The 12,085-nt window shown below is 54.4% G+C and overlaps 1 protein-coding gene across 8 annotated transcripts in view; it reads right to left on the reverse strand.

Annotated features, from left to right (window-relative positions):
* Positions 1-560: 560 nt before the first annotated feature.
* Positions 561-12,085, reverse strand: part of CREBBP (CREB binding protein) — a 152,774-nt gene continuing 141,249 nt past the window's right edge. For all 8 annotated transcript variants that reach the window (XM_064295460.1, XM_064295459.1, XM_064295461.1 and 5 more), the window contains 8 exons: positions 11,832-11,982; positions 11,297-11,443; positions 10,658-10,771; positions 9,464-9,629; positions 8,889-9,056; positions 6,216-6,377; positions 5,418-5,699; positions 561-3,793 (listed from right to left, as the gene is read on the reverse strand). In XM_064295460.1, coding sequence (XP_064151530.1) covers positions 1,607-3,793; positions 5,418-5,699; positions 6,216-6,377; positions 8,889-9,056; positions 9,464-9,629; positions 10,658-10,771; positions 11,297-11,443; positions 11,832-11,982 — 3,377 coding nt within the window. In that variant the 3' untranslated portion in view covers positions 561-1,606. The remainder of the gene's footprint in view (positions 3,794-5,417; positions 5,700-6,215; positions 6,378-8,888; positions 9,057-9,463; positions 9,630-10,657; positions 10,772-11,296; positions 11,444-11,831; positions 11,983-12,085) is intronic.

Genomic DNA, 12,085 nt, shown 5'->3' on the forward strand with positions numbered 1-12,085 from the left:
CATCAGGGCCACTGCACCCTCCCACTGTGCCCTCCAGGGCAGTGCCTGGCCAGCATTTCCTAAGGAGGGTGGAGGTGAGCAGCTGGGGCTGTATTCCTTCGTGGTGACTTCTCCCCCACTAAGCCCCCAATCCAAGAAGCCAGAAGCCCACCTGCAGTCCCTGCCGCAACCCTGGCATCAATTCTGGGGTGTGTGTACAGGAAGGGGGAGCTGCTACCTGAAAATGCTGCAGGAAGCTTTCCCTCTCTGGCTTTTCCCAGGGCAGCTGGCTAAGACAGGGAGGAAGATGGAAGAGGACAGGAAGCAAAAACGCAGTGTCAGACCAAGCTGCCACTTAATCTTGTGGATGAGTCACCAGCGAGCCTCAAATGTGGGGGGCGTTCGGCCCTGGACGGGTTCCCCAGCTGCCACCCAGGCCTTGCCTCTGCAGTCACTGCCCTGGGCCTTCCATCTACGAGTGAACAACCAGAACCATGTCTTACAAAGAACAGACTCCAAAAAATATACATAAATAAAAGCCTTAAACATTCTTACATGGATCTTAAAGAACAGAATACATGTTAAAAACTTCAGTAATTTATATCAATTTTAAGCAGTACTTTATATACAAGGGGGAAAAACACATGCATAGTCCAAATACAATGTTGAAAACAGCATTTTCATAACAAAAACCCCAAACACTAAGTGTTAATACCATGTACATGAATTCAAGAAGGACCACCCTTTTTGTCTGTTGCACACAGTTTATTTAACAATATGATATAAGAAACGAGTTGGTATGTTACCATTCTATACAGTGATTGAATCTTCTTGAATTTTCTTATTTATAGTAATTATAGCACTTGCATGATTTACACTAGAATTGCTTTCCTCATTTCAAGTTTCACACAGAAGAAAAAAAAGAATGCTTCTTCCCTAGTAACATTAGCATGGTCTAAGAGAGTGATCGTCCCTATTTTTTATCTAAAACCAGTTTTATCAGAGAAACAAAGCAACAATTTCTACATCTGCAAGACAAGAGTTTGGCTTCGGCCAGCATGTATAGATAGATGTGTGGGTTGGTGTGTGTGCACACAGGAGTCAGTTCCTATCGTCCAGGGTAATACTTGGAGAACGCCCACAGAGTTCACTATAGAAAAAAATCATCCCGCAACGTCAGAAAGTTATCGGGATACATTATAAGCTTGCATTATTTCAGGAATCAGTTTCTGAATATTATTTTTTCTTCTCACTTTTAAACATAAATGCTTAAAGTCTTCAAAATACAAATAAAAAATATGAATATAATGAAATTGTTTTTTTCCCATTTAAAAAAGGCATGAGTCACCAGCAATGACGACAAAAGAATCCAAACAAAACCCCCCTCCCCCAAAAACATAACAAAAAAACAAAAGCAAAAACAAAAAACAGAGAGAGACCAGATATTTAAATCAACTGGTTTTTAACAAAAAAATATATTCTTTGTATTGTTTCTTTAAACAGCAATCCGCCCTTCCACGGCTTGGAAGTAGCAGTTCCATCTAGGAAGAAAAGAACCTAGATGCCTGGGTTTTCAGTACAAGAGGTCCAAGAACACGAAAGGGAACAAAGCGATGCTCTCACGATGCTACAAACCCTCCACAAACTTTTCCAGTGTGTCCCCCGTGGTGTCCCCAACCAGGGACAGCTCACTGGACAGCGCATTCCTGGTGGGGGTGTTCAGCTGTGGAAGCATTGCACTTTGTTCGGGGTTCCCCAGGTGTCCCTGATCTATGGAGCTGGCCATGGTGACGGCGAGTCCGGGGTGGGGGGAGCCAGTCTGGGGGGAGACATGGTGAGGCGAAGGCTGGGGCTGTATCCGTGGTGACGGGCTGGAATGTGGTGGCTGGGACTGGGGCCGCGGAGACTGGACAGGGGCCGGAGAACGCACCTGGTTACTGAGGGACGTGGCCATCTGCTGGCCAGGGAGGTGAGAAGCCTGTGGCTGTCCTGAGAGCATGTGCTGCTGGGGACTCATGGGGTTCGGCTGGCCTGGGGACCCAAGCTGCTGCTTCATCTGCTGCTGCTGCAGAATCCGCTGCTGCAGGGCCTGCTGGATGTTGGGGGTGCTGTCTGCGCCCAGCCCCGGCTGTCCCAGCTGCCCCATCTGAGCTGCCATCTGGCCCATGGAGCTGCCCTGGATGGGGAGGTGCTGTGGCATCCGCTGTGGCTGCAGGGCTGGGGGGTAGCCTCCAGATCCCTGCGGCTGCTGGAACTGGCCATGCCCGGCCATGCCCGCACTCCCCTGCTGCTGCTGCTGCTGTTGCTGCTGCTGCTGCTGCTGCTGTTGCTGCTGCTGCTGCTGCTGCTGCTGCTGCTGTTGCTGCTGCTGCTGCTGCTGCTGCTGCTGCTGTTGCTGCTGCTGCTGCTGAAGCAGCTGCCTCCTCAGCATCTCCCTGTACTGCGGATTCATGCTCGTCATGTTGGGGTTGTGCCCTGGGTTCATGACGTTCAGCGCCTGGCCCTGGGGGTTCAGGCTTCCCATGGCTTGCTGCGGTGGCGGCACACCGGGCCGCGGCACGCTGGCCTGCATGGCATTCAGGTTCTGCAGGCTGGTCTGAGAGTGCATGCTGGGCTGGGACTGCAGGCCAGGCTGAGGCTGCAGGCCAGGCTGGCTGGCCACATACTTGGCCGTGCGCTGCTTGATGAAGGCGGCCATGAGCTGCGGGTTGGACTTGAGGATGTTCAGCACCTGTTGCTGCTGCTGAGGGGAGCTGGGCGACTTCAGGGTTCGCAGCAGGTCTTGCAGGGCACTGGGTGAGATGCTCCGGGGCGGCTGCACGCTAGGCATGCGTGGCCCAGCCACAGCCGGCTGTGTTGGCATGGACATCACCGGCCTTGGCATGCCTGGCATCTGCTGCTGTGGAGGCATGGGCCCCTGCTGCCACTGGCCCGGTGGGATGTTGGATAGGACAGGCCCGCTGACCTGGCTGGGGCGTGACACATTCAAGCCCACGGGGGCCATCTGGCTCACTGGGGTCACCATGCCCGTGCGCCCTGGGGGCATGCTGTTGTTGATGTTGACGCGGTACAGGTGCTGCTGCTGCTGGGCCTCGCGCTCGATCTGCCGAGCAGCCTCCACTGCCGCTGGTGGGGGCTGGGCAGGTGGCGCGGGGGCCGGCACCTGGGTGGTGGGCTTCCCCGTGGACACCGTCGTAGGGGGCTGAGTCCGGGCCACACTAGGGAAGCCAGCTGGTGACATGTTCACAGGAGAGGGCTGAGGCTGAACTGGGGGCTGTGGTGTCTGGGGCGTGCTGGGCTGCTGAGTAGGGGTGCTGGGCGGTGCTGAGGTAGGAGAAGGCAGGCTCTGCTGAGGCACGTTGCGGGTGTTCATGGTGGCCATTCGCCGGCGCATGAGCTGGGCCTGCTGCAGGCGGTGCTGGATCTGCTGCTGGCGGAGCTTGTGTTTGATGTTGAGGCAGAAGGGCACAGGGCATTTGTTCTCTTGGCAGTGTTTGGCATGATAGCAGCAGAGGGCGATGAGCTGCTTGCAGACGGGGCAGCCACCATTGGTTTTGCGCTTACAGCCCTTGGTGTGCTGCACCACCCGCTTCATCTTCTGGCAGGATGGCAGCGAGCAGTTGGCATTTCGGCACTGGCAGGCATGCACCAGCGACTGGATGCAGCGCTGGATGCTCAGGCGCCGAGACTCCTGCGGGCTCTTAGACTGTGGCTCGCCCTGGCTGCTGCCCTCGTCGTCCAGGCCCAGCCCCCACTTGACCATCTTGTGGCTGTGGCTCTTGGTGTTGTAGCAGTTGATGCATAGGTCATAGTCCTTCAAATAAGAGGAGGAAACAGATCAGTATTAGCACAAGGCTTGCATGGGTGGCAGCATGGCCCCCGATACCCTGCCCCCAAGAATTGGGGTCCATCTGCACTCTGGAGGGGGTAACAGATGGCAAAGCATGTCCACCCCCAGTGCCTATACTTCCGGGACCTTCTCTGGAGCTCACAAGAGTCCAAGGACCACCTCCTCTATCTGCTTGCCCGTATCCCCCAGTCCGGGTGGCATGCTGGGCCCTGGCCATGCTCGCTGCCCAATCCACTACTTCACAACGGTCAAGCAGGAGGAAGCAGACACGGTGAGCAGGGAGACCAGTGTCTGCCTAAGCTCCCTGGGCTGTGAGAGAGACCGGTCTCCATGTGCCCCATCCTCGCTGTCCCTCCTCCCTCTGTAGAGACGTCATCTGCATCTACCTCGTCCTGCTCCAACAGGATCCAGAGGCTGGACCACTGAAGGACCTACACCACGAAAGCGCCCTCCAAAGCACTGCCCACAAGTGCTCACACATTGCACCTCGGGAGCTCTCCTCGCCCTCTCTCCAGGCTGCTGCTGGGTGCCCTTGTCATGCCTGCACCACAGGGTAGCAGACAGCAGCCCCCTAAGCCTATCACCAGCAGCAGTCTCCAAAAAGGAGCCCTAGAGTGAGATGCAGTCCCCAGGAGGAAGGCGTGGGCTAGCCACAGGGGCCAAAGTGGTCCTTCCCAATGTGGAGCCCCGTTTCTGAAAACCGCTCGTATGTAGGAAATGTGAAAACAAAGTCCTGCACCAAAAGAACCAGAGGCCCATGGCCAGGCCCTTCCTGGAAGGGTTTGAGGATTCTAGCATGGAAACAAGACAGACGCAAAAGAAGGCTGCAGGGAGCTGGAAACAGAGAAGAGGGTGTCGTGAGGTGGAAAGGGGAGAGAAGGGCTGGAGGTGCGAGGTGCCCTCCCTCAGCTGAGGCAGAGATCCTATCTGATCTCTGACTACAGTCACCCTGAAGACCACCACTGGAGAGAAGATCTGGACAAGAAGAAGGAAGTGAGGAATGGAAGGGCATGTGTCCGTCCCGTCGGTGGAGTGGGAGGTGGGAGGGCTTGCCAACAGCCCAGGACCCCACACAGGCCCAGGGCCTCTGCACAGGTGACAGTGCGGCAGGACTGGGAGGGCCAGCGGGGACACTGAGAAGCTGTTTGAGACCCCTGACCAAGGTCACCCAGCTGACAGCAAGGCAAGGGCACTCCCAACCCCTCAGCAAGCCTAGACCTGAGGCATCAAGAAGGGGTCAGCAGGCCGATGCCCACAGGACACAACACCTGCCACAGAACCTCCCTCCATACTTGCTCTAACACCCTGGGAAGGCAGCATGAACATGGGCCCTGGAGAGCCTCGGTGCACCTGTTCTGTATCCTGGCACCCCCTCCGACCACATGTAGCTCTGTCTGGTAACTACCAGACTCCTCCTGGAGGTGAGAGCCCACTCTCCGTACTGGTGTGTCTTTGCCGCCGAGCAGAACCCAGTAGATGATGAGCTGAGCTGGCTTCTGTTTGTGATTTCAGAACACAATCCTATAACCTCTACCCTAAAGGGCTGGGGTGGAGATGAGCGCTTCTCCTTTGGCCACGTGGCACCCACCTCACACACGGTGCAGTGCCAGCGCGTCTCTACATGGTGCTTGCACTCGTTGCAGGTGTAGACAAAGCGGTCCTGGCCCTGGGTGTGTAGCTCCACCAGCATGCAGAGTGTCGCCCAGCGGGAGCGGCGCAGAGATGAGAATTCCCAGTGCTTGTCCCTGGCCAGTGTGAGGAAGGCATCGCGCCCATCCATGAGGTCGCAGCTAAGCAGGGCGTCGGGGTCCACGATGGGGGGCAGGGTGTTGATTACTGGCCCCGCATGGAGATGGATCACAAAGAAGACCTGCAGGCAGAGTGTGGCCAGAAGAAAGGCGTCACCCGACAGAGGGTGGCTCTGTGCAGCAGGCAGGCAGAAGGCGGGGCCCAGGTCACACCCTGCACCTGCGTCTCCAGCCTGGGCAGTGAGGACGCTAGTCAGCCAGATTCCTGCAGGACCACATGCTCCCTGGGCTGAGCAGGGCTGTCACAGCTCCGAGTTCCGGGGCTTTCACAATACTAGGATGGTGGCCACCAAGCCGGGGCAGGTGGTGGTGGTGCCAGGCTGGGAGGTACCAAGCCCGGGGAGGGAAGGGGGGTGGTGGTAATAAGACAGGGGAGCACCAGGCTGAGTGGTAGGGTACCAGAACCGGTGGGTGGGGCCTGGATGGGGGGTAACAGGCTTGGGGCAGAGGCACTGCTTCTCAGCAACTTCTCTTCCTTTACCGAGGGGCCCAGGCTGGATAAGCTCTGGCCCGTGGATCCTGAGCCTGTGCTGAGGGCCCAGTGCTCCCCTACCCCCTGAGGTAGCCCCATACCGTACCTCTTTGTGCTTCTCCATGGTGGCATACAGCTTTTGCGATAGATCGTTGGAGACATTAGGCATACTAGGCTTCTTCTTGTTGGCTCGGCTGATGCTGCTCTTGTTCTTATTGGTTTTCTTGTTGTTCTTTTTCTTGGCATTCTTGCTGTCTCCCTGGCTGCCCTGCAGTAACATGGAGCTGTCAGGTGCGTCTGGCCTCCCCCACACCAGCCCAGCACACTGAGGTGCCCAGCGCCCAGGCAGTGGGGGCTCCAGAAGGCAGCATCAGTCAACCCTGGTTGACTCCACCTAAGGAGACACTGAGGAAGAGGCAGGAGGAGAAGCAGGCTACACCTGACCGGGATCGGGTGTGCAGAGGGAGGCACAGGCCCTCTAGGTTGCCTGCGCCGCCTCAGCTCCACACAGCAGGCCTTCCAGGGACAGTGACAGCCAGACCTGACATGCACATGAGTGGACATTGGTGTCCCTGCATCATGGTCCTCTCCATGACGCTCGTACCCTGACTCTGTCTGCATGCTTCCACGAGAGGGTTCCAAACACCCAGGAACGTGGGCTTTGGTGGGAGACAGGGAGAGTGCCAGCAGGAGGGGCAGATATATGGGTTTGAGTGGGGATACCACAAGGGCCCTGCCCAGGCCCAGATCTCACCCTAGAGGGCTAAGGGCAGGACCAGGCAGGGCAACCCCAGACCCACGGCCCCTACCGGGCTGGCCCAACCTGGAGCCCACTCTCACAGAGTTCACTCCCCAGCTCCAACGCCCCGCCTGGGAAGGACTGCGGCTGTCCCTCATTTAGCACCAGCTGTGGTCTGGAAAGCACTGCTGCCAACAAGATGGAACAGGAGGGGGCGTGAGTCCAGGACACACATGGTCAACAAGAGGGAGCAGGAGGGGGTGTGAGTTGTGACACATGTAGGCAGCATGGCCGAGGGTGCCTCTGGAAAGCAGTTGCCACAGCCCAATGCCTGGAACCCAGTGCCTCAACACCACCAACGCCACCAAGAAAGGACGGTCTCCTCCTCGTAGCACAGCCACCGCCCTGTGCACAGGCTGCCGCCCCAGCCCCAGCTCAGCGTACTCACACCTTCTGACTCCTTACGCTGGAAACTTTTGTTTTAAAAAGGAAATTTCAAAACAACTGCAAAAGACAGCAGTGATAGTCATGCTGACGGTCTGAGCTTCTGAGGAGGCCCTTTACCTCAGGGTCTTACTCCCCAAGCCCTGCCCCTGTCTGGTCATGAGAAGATACCAGGCAAACTCCAAATGAGGAACATTCTACAAAATACCTGTCCAGTCCTCCTCAACACAGTCACGGTCACCAAAAACAAGGAAAATCTAAGAAACTGACACAGCCAGTAAGAATGAGAGTCACGTGGGTCCTGGTGGGGCGTTAGAGGAGCTGAGGAGACCTGGGTAAAGTAGGGCTTTAGGTGGTGCACACCCACCACACGGACTGACACCAGACGCTAACGGACACTGGCCGCAGGCTGTGTGGAACTCTCCAGACTACTTCTCAACTTTTCTCTGAACCTTTTGAAAGCTGTTCTAAAAACAAGGCCTATTTAAAGAATTATGGAAAAAAGACATTTATTTTAAAAATTTAAGAGAGCAGCCCCCAGTGCCAAGGGGGCTATGGACACCGGGGCCATCCTCACAGACTGTCGCAGTCTCAAATGCTGACAGAGGCCAGCCCAGATCCGTAGCTTTAAATGCTGTTCACTTACTGATGACCCCAACAATGTCCCCAAGAGCCGACATTAACACATCCAGCACCCAGTCTGGACATATTCCCCGTGCCCTTCCCTCCTGCTACTCCCCAGCTCCCCCATCTCAGGGGCAGCGGCTCAGGCGCCAAGCGCAGGAGGCACCCCCTCATCCATGCCCCTCCCCTCACGGGATGCCGAGGCCCGCCGCAAGTGCTGGGGGTGCTACTTTCCACATATATCATGTCATTCCTGCAGTGTCACTGCTACAACCGTCGTGCAACCCTGAAGGATCTCTTACCTGGGCAGTTCCAAGAACCGCTGGGGGGCTCCTGCTTCCACTCCTGCCCACCCTGCACCCACCTCCACCTGGCCTCTTGCTTACAGCACCCCCTGCACTGCCTGGCTTCATGACCCTAAACACACACAGGCGCTCCCGACACAGGCACTTCCATCCCCACCCTGCTCCCCCCACCTGGAGGGCCTCCTCCTGGACCTCCACAGCTTGGGCGCTTCTGGTCAGCCACCTCTGCCTCTCCTCCCCTTCCCTGGCAGTCTCCCCAATACTTCCCCCGACACCTTCACCCTGCACTTTGTTCTCTTCTCAGCCCCCACACCACCTGAAGTTATATGATGGTCCATTTGTTTCTGCTTCACCCTCAACAAAAAAACCAAACCCACTGCCGCTGAGTCAATTCTGACTCACAGTGACCCTACAGACAGAACAGAACTGCCCCACAGGATTTCTAAGGCTGTACACATTTAGGGAAGAATCCTTCCACTTTCTTCTCCTGTAGAGTGGCTGGTGGGTTTGAACCATTGACCTTTCAGTTAGAGCTGAGCACTTGAACAGCTGCGTCCTCACTGTCCTGGTGACCCTGGCACCCTCAGGCCAAGCAGAAGGCAGACAGGGGTGTTTACTTCGAGAGTCTTCCTCGGGCCAGGCAGAAGGCAGACTGAGGGGGGCTTACCTCGGGGGTTTCGCTTGCGGCTGTGCTTTCTTCCTTTTTCCGCTCTTCTTCTTCTTGTTCAAGCTCCTTAATGCTCTCTTCCAAGACATTGGGCCAGAAATCACCTTCAAAATAGGGCAGCTCCTTGGCACTTGTGAGCCTGTCCTCTGTCGCTTGTTTGAAAATGTCCTAGAGAGGGAACAAAGCACAGTGTTGAGATGGTAGGGCCGGTGGAACATCCCAGAACACTGGCCTGGGCTGCCCATCGAGGTTACAACAGTCTGTGTCCATCAGGGATTCTGAGTCTCTGGGAAAACCACTAGGACTCGGGGATACCGGCGTGGGTACATTTCAATGGTACACGAACTACAGAAATGAGCTGACTTAACAGGCACGCTGTATCAATGTTTTCAGGTTACCAAGTAGAAATCTTGATATGGCGCAAGGTAAGATGTGTCTACATTTTTATTTCTTGCCTTCGAATCTCTTGTAATTATAATTCTACAATAATTAAAAGACACTTGCGTGCTAGAGGATAGCATACAAATGTACCTGGATCACGGAGGCCTGGCCACCCAGCATGTGGGCCCTGGTACCTTGTAGTCGTGAATGATCCGCTCTGCAAATGCCTTGTCCAGCATCTTTTTGTACCACTCCTGCAGTCGTTTTGGCTTCGGGATTTTCTGATCAGGGGGGTGGCAATGGAAGATGTAGTCATCTCCTTCGCTTGGGGGACAGGCCCAGATATGGCCCGTCACGTACCTGCAGGACACACACAGTTCAAGGGGATGTCTTAGCAACACCAGGGCCTGCCCGCATGGAGTGACAACCAGGTAAAAGTTGACGGGGACCAAAGCAGGACAGAAATAACGATAAACAAAAAAATAAAACAGAGAAATGACCCTAATGCCTGTGGCAAAATGTGGTGACAGTCTCAGGTCTCAAACAGTGTGCTGGGGGTGGGGCAGGGAGGGCTGAGCACTGAGAGCGCGCACACGCAAGCCCCAGACATTGCCCCACCGCACGAGCCCTTCAAGGGCGTGCATGCAGGCGTCAGATCAGCCAGGCTGGGGCTGAGGAGCCTGGGACACAGAGACCCATCCAGGTTTATCCATGCACTTTCTCTCGTGCACATAAAAGGCAGTTAAGCACTTCTCTCTAAGGGGTTAAGGCCAAGATGAATCTCATTCATTCTGTTCAAGACATGTCTACCAAATAATTCTAACTTTCTCAATTTGGGAAAGAAATGGGACAGAACACATAAGCAATGTACTAGAGAAAGAAGTCAGACACAAGAGACTATGCATTGTAGGACTCCATTAAATGAATTGCCCCAAAAAGGCAAATTTAGAGAAAGTAGACTAGTGGTTGCCAGGTGCAGGTCGGGAATGGGACTGGGTGTCGATGGGCATGAGGGATCCTACTGGGGGATGAAAACATCCTGAAACTGCCTTAGGTGATGGCTGCATGAACTTTCGAAAATCACTGAATTGTATACCCAAAACAGATGAATTTCATGATATGTAAAATATGCCTTAAAAAAGGAAGGAGAGGGACAAGCAGGAAAAGAATTCATGAGAAGAAAAGAAAGGCAAGGAGATGGCTACTGTGCTGACCACGGATTCATGTCCCCCAGAGGAGCACCCTGAAAGGGGGGCTTTGGAAACTTGGGAATCGATCTAAGGAAGTTAACATAAATATACATTGAAAAATGCTCTCAGTATCTCACCAATACAAAAGGAGAACTAATACAAAGTTTTTAATAAGTTGTATGTGTAGAGTAAACTCACCCCAGTTTCTTCACATATTCGAGATATCCAATGAGGATTTCGTGGTACACGGCTGTTCGGAGGCAGCGGGGCCGGAAGAAGTGGATGCTATCCAGGTAAGATATGTACACTCGCCTGGGAGGATATGAAGGAGACTCGTTTAAAACTGAGGAAGCCCAACACAAGCACCCCAATAAAGCTCCAGAGATGGGTTTTGTTTTGATGGTATTTATGTGGGCACTAGACAGGACATGCTACACTCCCACCACCAACTGTAGCTGCCCATTGGTGAAGGAATTCAGCCTTCATCTCCGAGCAAAGAAGGGCAGGCACCACGGAAACATCAGGGCAGATGAAGAGCCACCTTCAGTGTTCCCACCTGGATTCTTGATGGAGAGGGACACACGTTTCACAGGTGGGTTAAAGAAGGCCTGGCTCATCGAGTGTCCCCACCCAGCTCCCTTGATGTCACCCTTCCCTGGGTTTACTTGTCCTAAACGAGACCTACACACTCGCCCAGCACGTCCCTGCTGGCTTGGTTAGTTCACTGTGTATTTTAATCCAGCACCAAGGTACCCAGTTTCCTTGACATGCTCCTGGCTGTGGTCTGTTACAACCTACCATGCTAAAACAGTGCCCACCCAGGAGATGGAAAATTACCTTGTGTTTGGAGGGGGGCAGTCAGAACCATACTCCTGGACATGCATTCCAAAAAAGCACACGTCCACACCGTCAATTTCCTCAAAAGCAAAGAGCGCTTTGGTTCGGTATGGGAAAGATTCGGACATTTCTCCGGAATCCACAAACCTGAAACAAAAGTGCTCCCGTGACGTTTACACGCATTATTGCTTGAAAGGTGTTGGCACAAACTACACCTGTCGCTCTAAACCTGGTCCATGCGGAGAGCTATAGGCTTGGCCCGCCCTCCCGACCATGGCTGCAGCTCCTCCCACTGGCACAAAGTCTCACAGCCATGACCCTGTTCTTTGTGACACTGCTTCGCTTTCCAAGAATGTTAACTGTCTTAAAGAGTTTGGAAATACTGCTTGGAAGGTTGAGGGAAGCACTGGCTACATGTGTACCACAGACAAGCCTTTGAATTACAGAATTAAACTTAAAAGCACAGCCAAAAAGGAGGGTGTTTTTCATCCTAGTTGGGGAATTCAAAACTTCACCCCACAAAGGGGGCACGTACCGCGACTTCATGCCTGGCTTGACCTCCACAGTCTTATCCGAGCTCGCCACCACTCTGACAAAAACCTCCCCAGCTTCGGGGTGATTCTGTCGCCGCAAAAACTTGTTCACACGGTCTTCCAAGTGGTTACCCAATCGTGTCGTCTGCAACCCTAGAAATAAGACGGACAAAGTAAGCAGGCCCAGGTATGGCTACTGAGATGGTCTGCTGGGACCTCAGAATCCATCTTATGTTCTTTCACTGTGGTCTGATAT

Source organism: Loxodonta africana, chromosome 12, assembly GCF_030014295.1.
Source record: "Loxodonta africana isolate mLoxAfr1 chromosome 12, mLoxAfr1.hap2, whole genome shotgun sequence".
NCBI lineage: Eukaryota > Metazoa > Chordata > Mammalia > Proboscidea > Elephantidae > Loxodonta > Loxodonta africana.